The sequence below is a fragment of the Lethenteron reissneri genome, chromosome 44 (genome assembly GCF_015708825.2).
Source record: "Lethenteron reissneri isolate LAM-NWPU_2019-01 chromosome 44, ASM1570882v1, whole genome shotgun sequence".
In the NCBI taxonomy this organism is placed as follows: domain Eukaryota; kingdom Metazoa; phylum Chordata; class Hyperoartia; order Petromyzontiformes; family Petromyzontidae; genus Lethenteron; species Lethenteron reissneri.
In genome coordinates this window covers 1,622,082-1,637,860 of record NC_083822.1, presented here as the reverse complement: position 1 = coordinate 1,637,860, position 15,779 = coordinate 1,622,082, and the positions used below count along the sequence as shown (strand labels likewise).

Here is a 15,779-nt window from a genome sequence, read left to right as displayed (position 1 = left end):
TGGACGTCTGTAAAAAAAATACAAAGAGCTTAATAGCTCATCGGATTAATCTAAATAACGATTCAAATTCCGCTAGAATCGCGATCGGTTACCACGAACAGCAGCAGCGCACGCGCGAGAGAATCGATCGCGAGGTCCGATTCGAATCCCTCGATCCGGAAATTGGAATCGATTCCGCAATCTCACAGCAAGGACCCCCCCCCCCCCCCCCTGAGGTGTCCACCGCGCGAGGTGCTGAGTGCCTGCCGGAGTCTGCCGCGGATAAACTCCGAGGCGGCTGCGATCCCTCGGTGCCTGTGCCGAACGGGCGATCTCATCTCCGCGGAGAACATTTAACCCACAAGGTGCAAGACTCGTATGGAACGCGGTGGGTGGCGGTGGGAAGCTCGCGATTAGACGCAGTGTCGGTGGTGGTGGTGGTTGTTGTGACTCCGGGCCGAGGCCTGTGCCGTGGCACGAGCCTGGCCCCTCGCATGGCGCGCACAGCCCGAAGAAGCGGGCCAGAGGCGGCGGGATGATTCAGGCGAGGGGCACGCATCGGTCGAGAGCCGGGCCTCGTGCTTTAAACTGCAATATACCGGTTAAGCGCGTGTACGGAATTTGTGCCCTTTGACGTCCGAACCAATCTGGATAATCCATAGAACAAACATGAGGAATATGTATGAATATATAAAGCAAAGTGATAGAGGCTCCGACCCCCGCAGTCTTGCGCTACCCCCGCTGTCAACACTCCCGTTTGCATCTCTTACACGTATTGTCACGCTTTGAAACAACACACGACACGGAGCGCACTTGATCCTAACACCCTTCCCCCTCTCACCCCCGCTGATCGCAGTCACGCGACACTCAGGATCTTAAACACAAGTGAACTCATCGCAGCAATGTCTCCCCTCAAACCCGTATCAACACCCTCAGCTACCGAGAAACAAACTGCTCGTGAATTGTGATACAATTAAGTTGTGTGTGACTTTTAAAATGATTACAGTGTGTTCATTTAATTATGTGTGTGTTCCCTGCACATTCCATACCTGTCAACCCCTTATCAGTGTCCTACCTAAAAAAAAATTAACTTGAACCTAATGACATCAATTCAGACCTTATTGGTCACCCCGTGCCCCTATAAATATCAACGTTCATTCTACAAAGTTCCATCACAAGGGAGAACACAAACAAATAGACAACATTTGGGTTACTAAACAAAAACTGTTTTATGTATTCATTTTGATCATTGGTGTCAATACTACTTATGTTGCTGCTTGCTTGATATGTGGATGCACACACTCATGTTATAAATGTACAGAAATAAACACAGAAAATTACGAATGGTTAAACAACTTTTGTTTTTATTTGGCCGTATACATTTTTAGTTGCGCTATTGAAACGGCTGTACGCTGTATGGCCCTGCAAACTCTATTTCCCTGTACAATACGGAGTAAACCATATGGGTTGACAGCTATGACATGTGGCCATTTAAATTATCTGGACCAGAATGCCACCAGTGCACCTAAATGACCCCAAGCCACAAAACTCTCGCTTACAACCCCACTCCAACCCTAGTAACTCACGACTCCGAAGTCAAAATCTAAACCTCGTAAACCAAACCCCATTTTTTTAAATTAAAACCCAACTGCGCACTACAAAAGCGCCCTTTTAAATCTTCCCAGATTGAGTGTAATTTAAGCGTATGGTTAGGAAAATGTTACTCATTGTTTGCTTTGTTCATATGAACGTGTACATGTACGGTTCAGTTCCCCCTTTATGAGTAAAAACAGACTGTAAAGGCAATTGGCAAAGTATGCGTGAACTTGTAAGTAAAGATTTTCCATATTAACCAGATTACAGAGTTATGACAAAAGGTAAACTATATATAAAATGCACTTAAACGTACGTGTGTACTCCGAGCATACTGTAGCTAACCCAGATTATAGACGTTAGGAATGCACAGAATTATTAATGATGCGTCGTACCCCCTATGTGAACATACATATCAGTACATTTTTAAACCCTTCCACCACCTTAAATCATTTTATAAACATGCGACAAGGAATAGTTACTTCGACGTATTCTGCAGCTCACGATAATATAATTTGTTCCTGGTTGCATATGTACGTTATAAGATTTATTTAAGAGAAAGAAATGCTTTCAACCTTCACCTAATCGTAAACACTTGAGCCGCTCTGGATTTTTGATCCACGATTATTCCCAGATGTTAAGCAGCAAACATTTCGTATCTTTATACTGTATATATAGTATTTGTTACAAAACTAGCACGGCCCACTCATTTGCACGGGATACACGGCCAGAGTGGAGCTTTGGCCGAACGCTGTGGGATGTTAGTGACGTCATCACGCAGATGGGGGCGGTGACATCAAACAAGTAGCCAGCCATCCAGCAAAACTTTTCGAATATGCATATTCATATTTCGGCTGAAAGTTATCCGACAGTGGAATATATCTTCTGCAGACCTGGGTTCAATTTCAATTGTAATTATGTAATTTTTGTAATGAATTACAATCACAAGGTAACTGTCATTTCTGCTGACAGTGATGCTCATTGTAATGATAATTGACCACTCTTTTGTTTTTTTGTTGTCAACCTCACAGGCTGAGATGGAGGAACACGCGATGTCACTGTTAGCACAGCTCCGTGCGCAGCGTGCCCGCGGAGATTTATGTGACTGCATGTTTGAAATTTCCGGGGGAACCACATTCCCAGCACACCGCGCTGTTCTCGCTGCCTTCAGTCCCCATCTGGCGGCGCTGTGCTGCGGTGTCTCTGACAGCCTCCCATCGCGGATCATTGAGCTACACACGCCGCCCAACGGGGGAGGACAGACGCCCAAGGAGGACACTTTTCCTTCAGGAAGCAACATAGCAGATACGTACACGCACGGTAACTGTCGTGTTATTATGGCTCAAGAAAGCGCCACGTCGACAGGAGATTCGCGCTTCGATAATGGTGCGGCCAACGGAATGGAGGACACCGCTGGGATGAGCGGTCAGAGAAGAGCAATGGCAACAAAGACTGGATCACAGAGTGGCTCTGGCATCGCTGTGGTCACTCTGAACAATAACATCATAAGCCCCTGCGCCATCGCTGCCGTCTTGGACTTCATCTATTCTGGACAAGTTAGGCTGAATGGGTAAGGGACGTGATTATTTCATAATTACTCACCATCGCTCTGTATTGTTTATGCTATGTATAGATAACATCCTTTGAATGCTTTCAACAAATTAGCTCGGTCTGTAATGGGGGTTTGCAAAATAACTTGTAAAACAAGTTAATATGTAATTGGAATCAGAATATTTATTTATACTGGAGGAATCTGATGAGTTATAAAGCTTTTTTTGTACAGATGTCCAGTAGTAAATTTGTGTTGCTCTTGAGCATTTATCCTGTAGAAACCAGCCAAATTTATCACATGGGTGCCCGTGCCCTCTTCATTAGAGATGCTGTTGTCTCATCATGGCTTGGAGGATGATCTACTGCTTCCAGCATGCATGGCACAAGCATCACCATTATTGCGAAATAAACACCACAGAGTGTTGGAAAGTATACTCTTTGGTTCTTTCGGTAAAGTCACGTAGGTATAAAATATAAATAATTAAATCACGACGTTTCGGGCGCAACACAAGTGCCCGTCATCAGGTGGAACAACCACAGCAATAAACAATTGCTGAAATGGGCAAGAGGAGACTGCTGGTAACAAGAAGTTATATATAAGTAGGAGGGGGGGAGGAGTCAGGGAGGAGAGCTAGATAGGGTGGGGGTAGGGGGAATGGGGGAGGAGTGTCTGCTTGACACCGAGTAAAGCACAATGTCGGGGGCTGGGAAGTGCAAGATCCAACACGGGTACAACAAAATGCCGGGGCTGGGAAGTGAGCGGGGCTGAGGGGTAGGAGGCTTAAGAAACTGGAGATGCGGATATGAAGTCAAACTATAAAGCAGTTAAGGTTTTACCTGGTTAATAACATCCTTCCAATGATTTCTCAATTTGTATCTATCTTTTCGGTTGACATTGTCTATGTTTATATATCTGGATGGCTTCCTGAACAAACCTTTGATGGTAGCCCGAAGGTTTGCAGAGCACCTTGGTCTCGGAAAAAAACAATATCATGAGAGCCCACAGCATTATAGCAATGGTCGGCCACAGCGGAGGTATTAGTCCTGCCATGTTTCAGATCTGCCTTGTGTTGCGCCCAAAACGTCGTGATTTAATTTATTTCATATTTTCTACCTACGTGACATTACCGAAAGAACCAAAGAGTGTGGATCCCTGCAGTCACGCAAACTTCAAATCTAGAATGTTGGAAAGTGTTACAAAACCACACACACACATATATATGATATTCATTGTTTAGGTTGCATATAATCTTCTATATAAAGACCCTAATCTGTATGTCCCAAAAACCTCTTCGGTACTTCCCGACAAGGTAGAAAGCTGAAATATGGTACATAGGTAGCTTTTAGGATACAAACAACAGGAGAAATCTGAAAATCCGAGATTTTTCGTTTTAAGCCCCCCATATCTCGATTTTAAGTGCCCATAAACATGTTTGTGCGTGTCATTCAGAAACCGTTCAAAATATAACATTGCCGGGTTGTTTTCATTTCATAGAGTGTTAAACAGCAAATAAAGTTAATGCAAGAACCATTGGGTTCTATCTTTTATTGTTTTTGAGATATTTTGTATTCAAGTGGTTTTGATTGAATGAATATGCATTTCATGATGGTCAAATCTGAATAATTAGAAAACGGTAAAAGATAGGAGCTTCCCCTCGTAGAGCATTACGTCAATTAAATGTTCGTTCTAATAAAACAACTTAATCTTTACATTGAGCGGTTTCCGATGGGTACGTCTTTAAATAGAAGTTGAATCAAGTCGTCAACAATTTTTTTTTGTTTTTTTCTGGAAAAATACACATTTTTGGAGTTGTTCGTTTCTGATCGTAGATACAAATTGTAAAAAAATCACATCAGCTTCATTATATTTATTGAAAACGTTTGCCTGGCAAAGACAGGCTCTATGAACGAGTCATAAATACAATCGGAAATCAGTGTTGAAAGTATTACAAAACCACACCCATATTACGATATTAATTCATTGTTTAGTTTGCAAATAATCGTAAATATAATCGAAGATATCACATGCTCTAATTAAAATGTGCTGGCTACATGGCAGTTAAATTTGTGAGTGGCAATATACATTGCTATGGGTATTTGTACAAGCGGAATTCTTTGTGTAGGTGCGTGTGTGTTTTTTTCTTGCTGAACATCTCTTTGTATATGTCTTATGTGGACATCTTCCTGATTTATGTTTTTTTTATCTGATCCAACAATCTAGGATTTTAGTCGATAACAGGGGGATATTTGTGAATGTAAACATTCAATCATGTGCAGCTCAGTATGGCTAATTGCATGTATACATTTTCGCACGGTTTGTACCATTGTGATGAGTAGATTGAAACTTTTTTTTAATTACCTGACCGAGAAAAACATATTTAGGGCCAGAGTTCAATACTAGCATTTACTTCGTGATATTGGGTGACTCCGTCTAGCCATTATTGCAGCGTTTCAGGTGGGGGAACACGAGGTCAAACTCGTGACATCACAACCGATGGGTATGACATTCTCCCATGTGAACAAGTGTTGCACGGCACTCAGTGCAACGGAAAAAATCCACTGTCGAGGTCAATTAGCTCTCAATTATCAAAAAACCAATGTAAGTATAAACTATGTTTTAAAGGCCCCACTGAGCTATAAAGATATTTTTCAGAAGCGACCTAGCCACACACAAATGATAGCTCAACAAAAGTAACTTATGTGGAAATTTACAGCAGCCAAATACTCTAAACGCATGTTGATTCTAAATATGGAGGGAATAACCGAGGATCCGGAGAAAAATTCACGCAACCACGGGGAGAGAGAGACATGCAAACTCCAAATAAACAGGCTTCAGTGTCGGGATGGAACCCACGACCTCCTGTATGCCAGGCGAGGTAGTTAATATCTTCTAGCTACCGTTACCATGGCATGGGTGGTGAGAACCTATCTCAATCCAGCACGTAAGCTTATATCTCATCACTTCAATTTTCTAGCGGGCATCAGGGTCGTTTTTATGTTCCCGGCAGGTGCGGCCGTTGTCATTATTTCCCACCGTGGAGTGAACGTGGATGCGATGCAGGGTCGCAACTCCCTCCACTTTGCACCGCGGAACCAGTGTGTGACACATTGGATTTTTTTAAGATTACATTTTTTCACTTAAAGCTTTCGTGACTACTTTCGGTCAAGTCACATAGATAGAAAAATCATGACGTTTCCACACAACTCTCATTGTTCTCTACCCCAATCCCCTCCACTCTCGCTCTATTTAAGGCCTTGACACATAGGCATTTTCTTTCTGTTTGTCTATGTGTGTGTCTCTCTCTGCTTGTGTGTCTGTCCATGTGTCTCCGTGTCTGTGTTTTGTCTCTCTCTCAAATTTAGCAATCTTTGGAAGAACGTAATCAACCAGGTAGGGTGTTGACTGTTGTGATAGCCGACTCTCTGTGTTGTATTGCATTATATTTCTAAGTTTACTATGTTTTTTTTCACATTCATTCTTACCCAATGATGGTTGCTTGTGTTGCGATCGAAACGTCGTATTCTATTATTATTTAATTTATTTTCTTTCGACGTGACTTTACCGAAAGAACCAAAGAGTGTAATTTGCATGTAAATGTAAGATCGGAGAGCCTGATATACCCCACTACTACGGTGCTGAAGAGGGGGCTATTGCATTGCTAGAGATTAGAGATTAGCATGTCAATGTGAGATGGCTCCCGCAGCAGCAGCTATGTTAATTAGAAGATTGGCATGTCAGTGTCAGAGAACCGGACACAACGCCACCTCGTGGGCAACAAAAGCTGCGGCGTTGGCCGCTGCACTGAGAGACCAGCATGTCAACGCAAGAGAACCACCGCAACGGTGGCCATGCCAGTGAGACATTCAGCCTATTAAACATCGAGAACCACCGCCACATGGAGGAAAAAGGAGCAGCGGCTATGTTAGTGAGACATTTAGCCTGTTACTTTCTGCCCCGCCTCCTTCCCACCCCCCTTCTCTCTCCCCCCCTACTGCCGAGGCCTATATAACCTCTTGCTGCAGCAGGTCTCCCGCTATATTTCTCCTGCCTCAGCAGTTCGCCTGCTGCATTTTTTTCAATCTTGACTTGAAGCTTTCCTTACTGCAGGCATCCATACTCTTTGGTTCTTTCGGTAAAGTCACGTAGGTAGAAAAATAATAGATGACGACGTTTCGATCGCAACAGAAGCAATCGTCATCAGGTGGGACAACCACAGCAAGAAAAAACTGCTGAAATAGGCGAGAGATCTGCCGTGGCACGAGTTTATATAGACCTCGGCAGTAGGGGGGGAGAGAGAAGGGGGGAGGAGGAGGCGGGGCAGAAAGTAGACCCCGCAGCAGCACCCGGGTAAAGTGGGCCACCGCGGCAGCACTGGAGAGGTCGGCTGCAGGGGGGAGAGAGAAGGGGGGGGGGAGGAAGCAGGGCAGAAAGTGGACCCCGCAGCAGCACCCGGGCCACTGGAGTCACCCGAAGACGATTGCTTGTGTTGCGATTGAAACGTCGTGATTTTTATTTTTCAATCTTCGTGACTTTACTGAAAGACCCAAAGAGTATTACATTTTTTTACTGTTTATTTTTCTCTCTAAAATGTTCTTTTTGGGAAATATGTTTATAGAAAATAATGACGGTTGCATTTTTTTTAAGCTTGTTAGTTTGTTTATTTTTGTTGCCAGATAAAGGAGGTCCCATGATGTAGATGCTCACCCCGAGCTCTCATTACTCTGATAGTGCATTGTCTTTGTGCTGTACGCCTTTTGGCGTCCTCTGGTCTAACACCGTTTGAGACGAGGCTCAAAAGAAAGCTGTCTCTGATGTGGACCAAACAGTTTCAAAGACAATGCATATATTATCAGAGTATTTTTTTTTTGCTTTTTGGCCACAAGTATTGTGGTTAATGCAGACATCCGTTTGGTGTTTTAACAACTTGACACCTGTATTGTTGCCAGATAAAAGGGGAAAACCCTATTCTCATCTCTTGTTGGTTTTGGATATAGAGTTAAACAAATTCGGGACACGTGGCTATGATTAGATGATGTGGCATCAACATTGTTATCCACAACGTCATCGGCCATTGTGCCATGTTGATCTTACACAGTTTGCGCTTTGTAAATTCTGGCTCGGTTCATCGTAACAAATGTGAGTGGTTGATGCAAAAGGCTGTGTGTTGGATGTCACATCTTGGGGGGGTGCCTCTTTTAGGGGAAGGGCTCTCGTAAACTTTTTAAAGTCACTATACATCCATATTTTTAAAAAATGGGATCTTTTTAGCCAGTATCAAAGTTTGAAAAAATAAGAATAGATTTTACCCTTTCTGCCAATAAAACAAATGTTAAGATGTTCAAACACCAAATAGAAACATTTTGTAAGGAATCAAGTCTGCATTAACCACACACGGCACTTGTGGTGAAACATGCAAACAACATGCTCTGATAATATATGCATTGTCTTTGAAACTGATTGGTCTCCATCAGAGAATCCTTCTTTCGGGCCTAGTCTCACCAGTGTCAGACCAGAGAACGCATTTTGGCGTTTTTTGGCGTTCTCTGGTTTGCATGTTCACCATGAGTATGTGTGGTTAATGTAGATATGATTCCTTGAAAAAGGTTTCTACTTGAACATCTTAACACCTGTAATATTGCCAGAAAGGGTAAACCTATTCTTATTTTTTTATACTTTATCTTGCTTTTAATTACCTTCCCACTTGTTATTTAATGCTGAGTGTTACTATTTCGATTTATTTCCTTCATGATTTTTAGTTTATTGTTGAGCATGTAATGTTTCATATTGTTTTCTTTTGAAGTGATCTTTATGTTTAAAACTTTTTCCAATCTTACCTTTTGTTACACGTCTTTTACGTGCATACGCATGGGATATTATTCGGCCCCTGGTGAACACTGGTACCCTGTAGCCTAATAGCACCAAGAGTGAGACACCAACATCATTGGGGGGAGCGGTGGTGCAGCGGTTAGTGCACTGAACCCTAAACCCGACAGACAACCTGAGTTAAAGCTCAGGCTCTGGTTAACATCGGTGGTGAACGATATCTGACATACGATTTGATGTAAGGTTTGAATCGATGTAAACTAGCAGCTATATTTATTTTTATAGTTGAATAAGAAACCCCTGATGCGTAGAGACCACGTGAACGGTCTTCCCATCTCTCTCATTGTGTAGGTGCAGTGCCGAGGAGCTGAAGTCCGCGGCGCTTCATATGCAGGTGGAAGCTCTCACGACGCTCCTGCGCACGCAAGGGATGGACGGACAGATTCCCACGTGCAAGCAGAATGTACCCAGCCCCTCCCACCCGGAGGCAGCAGCGACGACGGTTACGTCCAGCAATGGTGCGTGGGTACCGGTGGCGTCGGCGTTGTCGTCTTCGCGAAGGCGTGGATTCGCCGTGCCAAGCCGGCCGCGCTCGGACGCGCTGGAGGAGCTTCTGCTTCGCCAAAGCGCGGAGCAGGGTCTGAGCCCTGTGGCGGCATCGGCAGAAGACGCTGCTTCTAAAGCCGTTACTCCGGTGTCCTCTCTGTCGCCGTGCCACTCATCACCACCATTATCTTCGGATGAACTGGAAGATGAGCAGCACTCCGATACCCCGGCGCAGAGCACCGGTGAAACCGGGAGACTGGTGGAGAACAGCTTCAAAGAGTTTGAGCACGATGGGATTCGTAACAGCAACGGCAGCGTAACGGATGTCGTAAAAGGTGCTATGGTAAATGATTCAGCACCCGCGCCTCTGACTTGTCATGTGGGTGATGTTCAAAGCGTGGCAGCAGTAGATGAAAGGGAATCGAAGCAGACATCAGAAGCAGAATGCAGAAGCGTGGATGGAGCAGGAGACACGACATTGAGTGATGGCGGGAACAGTTCGGCGTCGGGACAGAGAGAGGCGCGTAAAAACCAGCGTAAACAACGCCTGCCAGTGAAGCAGACCGATCTGTGCTGGTCGTCTCCAGGCCAGCGACCCAGCTTCCGCAGACGCAACCGGGCCAACGTCGCGAACCGCAGGAGGCGGGCGCAAAGATTGGAGACGACGACGTCGGAATTGTGGCCAGGGAACGGTGCCGAGGCGGAACGGGACGTTTCGAGCGTATCCGATCGGTCATCGGACGGGAGTTCGGAAGGGCGGTACGAGAGGCCACGCTGTGCAAAAAGCGGTGGCAAAAGGGGCCCCACGGTGGCTTCCGACAGAAAGGCAGCGCGCAAGAAAATCCGGCGTGTGGCTGCTCCCAAGGTGGCAGTGTCGGCGGCAGCGGTGGAGAGGAGCGTACCAGCGGGGGAGGCCGCCGGGCGCTGCTGCACAAACAGCACCCCGGCCTCCGCAAGGGCCCCCACGGGGCACGTCGGTGAAAAGGAGAGCTGGATGTGGGTGCTGTTAAAAAAAAAAAATTACACACCGCTTTTAATTCATTCTGTCAAAAAAAATCTGTTTTTTTCGACAATGCCGCGCGCACGGGCATACGTTACCGCCTCTCTACCGTCGACAATGAATGGAGAGCCATTCTTCAAGTGAAAATGCATATTTCGGAATATAGCTTGTTTTCTGTCGCTATAACATTACCTTCCTTTCAAGCGTCTTGGTCTACCAGATGGTTTCTCATCACATCCACACTTCAAGCACTACACCACAGGTCACGACGTTCATCTCTCTCTGCTTCTGGCCTCACACCACTCCACTTTGGAATTCCCTCCCATTGTGTCTTTTCCCCAAGCTCTTATAATCTCACGCACTTCAGGAAACTTGTTGACTCGTTATCTTTTCCAACCTTGATAGCGCTGTTTTTTGCCGGGCCGCTTGACATTTTTGTGCCTACGAGTTCGGCGGCTGTGTGAAAAAAACAAAAGCCGTAGAAATGTATTGCGGTTACTTCTACTTATCTTTTAACCACATGCGAATTTTCTTTTTTTTCTTTTCTTCAGGGATGCCGGCTTTCCGACCCAACCTTCGGACGCCGAACACGCCACCTCCGAGATGACCGGAAGCAGCTGCGCAAGCAACGGCAAGGCACCCGAGCAGATTCCCCCGGGGGCCAGCGAGGAGGCCAGCGAGGAGGCCAGCAAGGAGGCCGGCCGGCACGAAAACGCGCCGGGCGGCTGGCCGGACACGTGGACGCCTACGGGCTTGGAAAGAGATGACGGTGGGAACGACCCGGCCAGCGTGCGCCTTTCCAGGAGAAAGCCCATATGCCAAACATGCGGTAAAGAGTTCTCGGAGCCGAGCAGCCTGCGGCGCCACGCGCGCATCCACAAGGGCCTGCGGCCATTCGTTTGCTCGCTGTGTGACAAGGCGTTCACGCAGGGCAACCAGCTCAAGACCCACATGCGGATACACACAGGTGCGAGCTGGCCTCTCCCCCCCCCTCCCCTTTGCATTGGGTGTACTGAACGATTTCACCCCGGCAGCGCAGCGTTTTACTCCACTCGGCCCCGTTCCTTCGAGCCGGAGAACGGTCGTGTGAAAAGTCTTAAAAAAAAAATTAGGGCATGTAAATGTGGGACGAGGAAGAAACCGCCGTTATGATACCACCAGCACCACCACGGTTGTTTGTTTTTTTTGGCAGGCTCTCAATACATTCGTCTGTGTCGGATATCAGAAAAGAAAGGTTTTACTTTCACTGTTGACGCTTGACGTTGCTGTGTTGTTCTCCAAAGTTTTGGTCTGGGCACTGAGTGCATTTGGGGGCACCTGCAGCGGCGCAGCTTTTCACATTTTGAGGGCGAAGCTGTCTGCAGAGGCAGCGATATGTCCAATTAGCGTTTTAGAACAGACTTTAATGAACGACTCGGCTGAAATCATGCCCTCTTTAAATTGAGTATGGTAAACCCTCCCCACTATCCACGGGGACTTACATTCGTGAAAATGCCCGCAAATGCAGAATTCGCTAATGCAGAAACCTTGTTCAACGCGAAAACTGGGGTTCCGTTCCTGGTACGAGTTGGGGGGGGGGGGGGAAATGGTAAATGTTTAATACCTATGACGTTGCAGTGTTGTTCTCCCTGGCTTGGGCACTGAGTGCATTTGAGGGCACCTGCAGTACCGCAGTTTTATGAAAAAATGTCGCGGCAAAAGCCATTGTTGCACTGTACGTCTATGGTCCTTCACAGAGCCGCACTGACCAGCGTGGTGAAGTATGGTCACGTACACTGGCGGAGCCAGTTGGGGGGGGGGTGGGGTGGCACGTTCCCCCCCAATGATCCGATCGAAATCCCTAATTTCGGTCGGATCATTGGTGTTTATTAGTAATAAATCGGTATTTTGCGACCCCCACTGCTACCGTGTAGCTTACAGTATTATTATGTGCCTGGGACTCTATGAGATGATAGGACAATAGTCTGAGTCCATAATTGGCAATAAATAACGGCAAAGCAGTTATAAGTGACTCACAGAATTGTGCGCAGTTGCGTATACAGTATACGACTTCCCTGAAGGCATTCACCTTCAGTGAGTGCGATGCCGATCACACACGGTTCGAATTCGACCCTTGATCGATGGCTGCGCCATCGCCGCACACGCGTCAAATAAAAAGCAAGGGATAAGTCCTTACTTACTAACAACTCCTCTATCATTTTTCATTGCTGGAGGGGTTTCCCCCCCTACCTGAATATCCTGGCTCCACCATTGGTCACGTAACTTGACCCACGAGGCGTGAGATGATGAAGGTAGTACAAAGACATGGTCTACGCACACCACTCGCTTACACGACGTACATAAAGACAAATATTCCCCCACATAGCCTGAACAGATTGTCGGAGCAAGTGCTGTTAGCGAGCACCTATCAAGGCCGGCATGGCACATGAGGGGATGGGTGGCCAGCACCACACACGGCCGCCCAGTGGTGATGGTCACTACACACACCGCACCAGGCACTCATTTAAGGCTGAGTCGACCTAGGGGAGGCCCAGGACCGTTAAGATAATCCTCACTGGTGTTTGCCGTGAGCCGGAATCGAACTGGGGTCGCCAGTTTCGTAGCGCAGCGCGCTAACAGCTGCACTACCGCTCCTCACGACGTACACACACACGCACGCGCATGCACACAGAACTTACACATATACACGTCACTTTCTAACTCCACTAGCACAGCATTTGCATACACATTCCACTGAAAATGCGCCACTTACACCATTTTTAAAAACACGCACATCGCCCGCACCCGCATACCTATCACAACTCACTCACTCGAGCTGCGGTCAGAAAATTACCGAGTCAATAATGATGGCAACAAAGCCTGCACAACCCTCAGAATTAAACGCGAGAGACACAGAGAGAGAGAGACAAACACAGAGAGAGAGACACGCACGCAGAGATAGAGAAACAATGCCTCTGTGACAGGGTAATAGAGAGAGAGGGGGGGGGTTGGGGCAGAGAAATTAGCATGTCTGTGTGTGTGTCTCTCCGTGTCTGTGTTTGTCTCTCTCTCTGTATATTTGTCTCTCTCCGAGCTTGCATTCACACCTGATGACGGTTGCTTGTGTTGCAATCAAACGTCGTATTCTATTATTTATTTTATTTTATTTCTACGTGACTTTACCGAAAGAACCAAAGAGTAATTCCTGCAGTCACGAAAGCTTCAAATCAAGTCTTCAGGACTCCTGCTCCGTTTCTTGAATTTCAAAAAAGTCGACCCCCCTCCTATATTCTCTCACATCCCCAAAACGTCACCTGGGATAGCAGAGCTCATTGTACACATTTGCATTTTAAAAATGCTCTCCACCGACACAGCAGCTGTCGCATTGAACAAGGCGACTTTCATTTCGTAAATGTCATGCAAAAACGGTCCACGCCTTGGTGTGTTGCACGCGCGCAGGTGAAAAGCCCTACGTGTGTGAAGTGTGCGGAAAGGCGTTCGCACAGAAGTGTCAATTGGTGTTTCACACCCGCATGCACCACGGGGACGAGAAGCCGTACGGCTGCGACGTCTGCGGGCTGCGCTTCGCCACATCCAGCAACCTGAAGATTCACGTGAGGTATGTATCGCGGGTCATGATAATTGCAGCACTCACCGACGTGGTGGCGAGGAGATGTTATCTCCCTCGCCTGGTATGCAGGAGGTCGTGGGTTAGATGTCGCTCCTGACGCCTGCTGTATATTCGGAGATCACGGTGTCCACGGTGTCTCTCTCCCTGTCGTCGAATCCTCCGGTCTCCGCGTCCTCCGGTTTTTACCTCCATATTTAGATACGCGCTGCTGTAGATTTCCACGTGATAAGCCACTTTCGTTGAGCGATCATTTGTGGCCAGGTCGCTTCTGAAAAAAGAGCTACATAGCTCAGTGGGCCTTACCCTGGGAATAATAATAATAAATAAATATTGTTTTTTAAGATGTGATAAATGTGCTAAACGGTACTCAGTGACTCGGCTGCAACCATGCCCTCTTTAATTATGTAAGTACATTAAACCATCTCTATCTGCAAGGGTTACGCTCGTGAATACGCTCGCGAATGCAGAATTCACGAATGAAGAAAACCTTGTTCCACTGGGGAAAAATGGAGTTACGGTTCCTGGTTCGAGTGAACATGGGGGGGAAATTGTAAATAATTAATAACAATCACTTAAAATAAATAATTAACAGCGATGTGTTTTTTTTATTACCTTTGATGCTTTTATGATGATAGAAGTGGTGATATTGAGGAATTCAGGAGGATGATTCCTCGGAAGATGCAGGTTGTTTGATGTCAACGGCGCACAGGTGATAACAACGGTGATCACAAGTTGGTAACAACACAGGTGATAACACAGGTGATAACAACGGTGATCACAAGTTGATAACAACACAGGTGATAACACAGTTGTGGCGGGATGAATGACAAGTTTATATTTAGACGGACAGATCAGAGCTCGCATGTTCGCTCACTACGGTCACGCAGTTCCGTTCCGCGTTATTCAACACTTGGCATTACTCTGGTTCTGTAGAATATCCCGTTGACGTGAGTGTTACATGAACACCTTTGGGGCAACAGGGTTGGCGTTGTGGTAACACTTTGCACCTTACAGCAAGAAGGGCATGGGTTTGATTCCTGACTCGGGCGTCTATTTGCATGGAGTTTATGTTCCGTTAAGCGCAAGTTTTCTCCAGAGTTCTGCAGATTTCCCTCATTGCTGCTGCAATATAGCTCTATTTCAGAAGCGACCTGGCTATTACAAATGATAGCGCAACGAAGTGGCTATTCACGTGGAAATGTATTGCAGCCAAATACGATAAACACATGTTTCTAAATGTGAAGGGAAAAACCTGAGGACCCGGAGAAAAATCCACACGACCACGGGGAGAGAAACATGAATACTTAAAATATGCAGCAGGCGTCAGGGTCGGAATCGAGCTCACGACCTTCTGTATACCAGGTGAGGAAGTTAACATGTCGGCACTGTGGTCGAGATGTTAACAACCTCGCCTGTCCTGTACAAGGCAATGGTCTAAGCCGTCACCACCACCACTACCGGCCTGTCAAACGGCACCAGGGATGCATGAACTGGGCCGCGTGAATATTTTAAAGAGATGCTCGTCCCCTTCGTGTGCGCGCCTCTGCGTCGTAGTACATTTGATATAAAAAGTTAATATTTAATATTTGTACAGTATTTCAAAGCGTTGATTGCAACATTTTTTTTACCTTGATACTCCCAAGCTATATGTATTCCATTGATTAAATGGCATCTAA

General features: G+C 46.2%; 1 protein-coding gene across 1 annotated transcript in view; it reads left to right on the top strand.

The window, feature by feature from the left end:
- Positions 1–235: 235 nt before the first annotated feature.
- The window catches only part of LOC133353673 (protein sister of odd and bowel-like), a 29,886-nt gene continuing 14,342 nt past the window's right edge, over positions 236–15,779 (top strand). Inside the window, exons 1-5 of the mRNA XM_061570103.1 lie at positions 236–344; positions 2,604–3,142; positions 9,299–10,489; positions 11,045–11,460; positions 13,932–14,091. Coding sequence (XP_061426087.1) covers positions 2,610–3,142; positions 9,299–10,489; positions 11,045–11,460; positions 13,932–14,091 — 2,300 coding nt within the window. The 5' untranslated portion in view covers positions 236–344; positions 2,604–2,609. The remainder of the gene's footprint in view (positions 345–2,603; positions 3,143–9,298; positions 10,490–11,044; positions 11,461–13,931; positions 14,092–15,779) is intronic.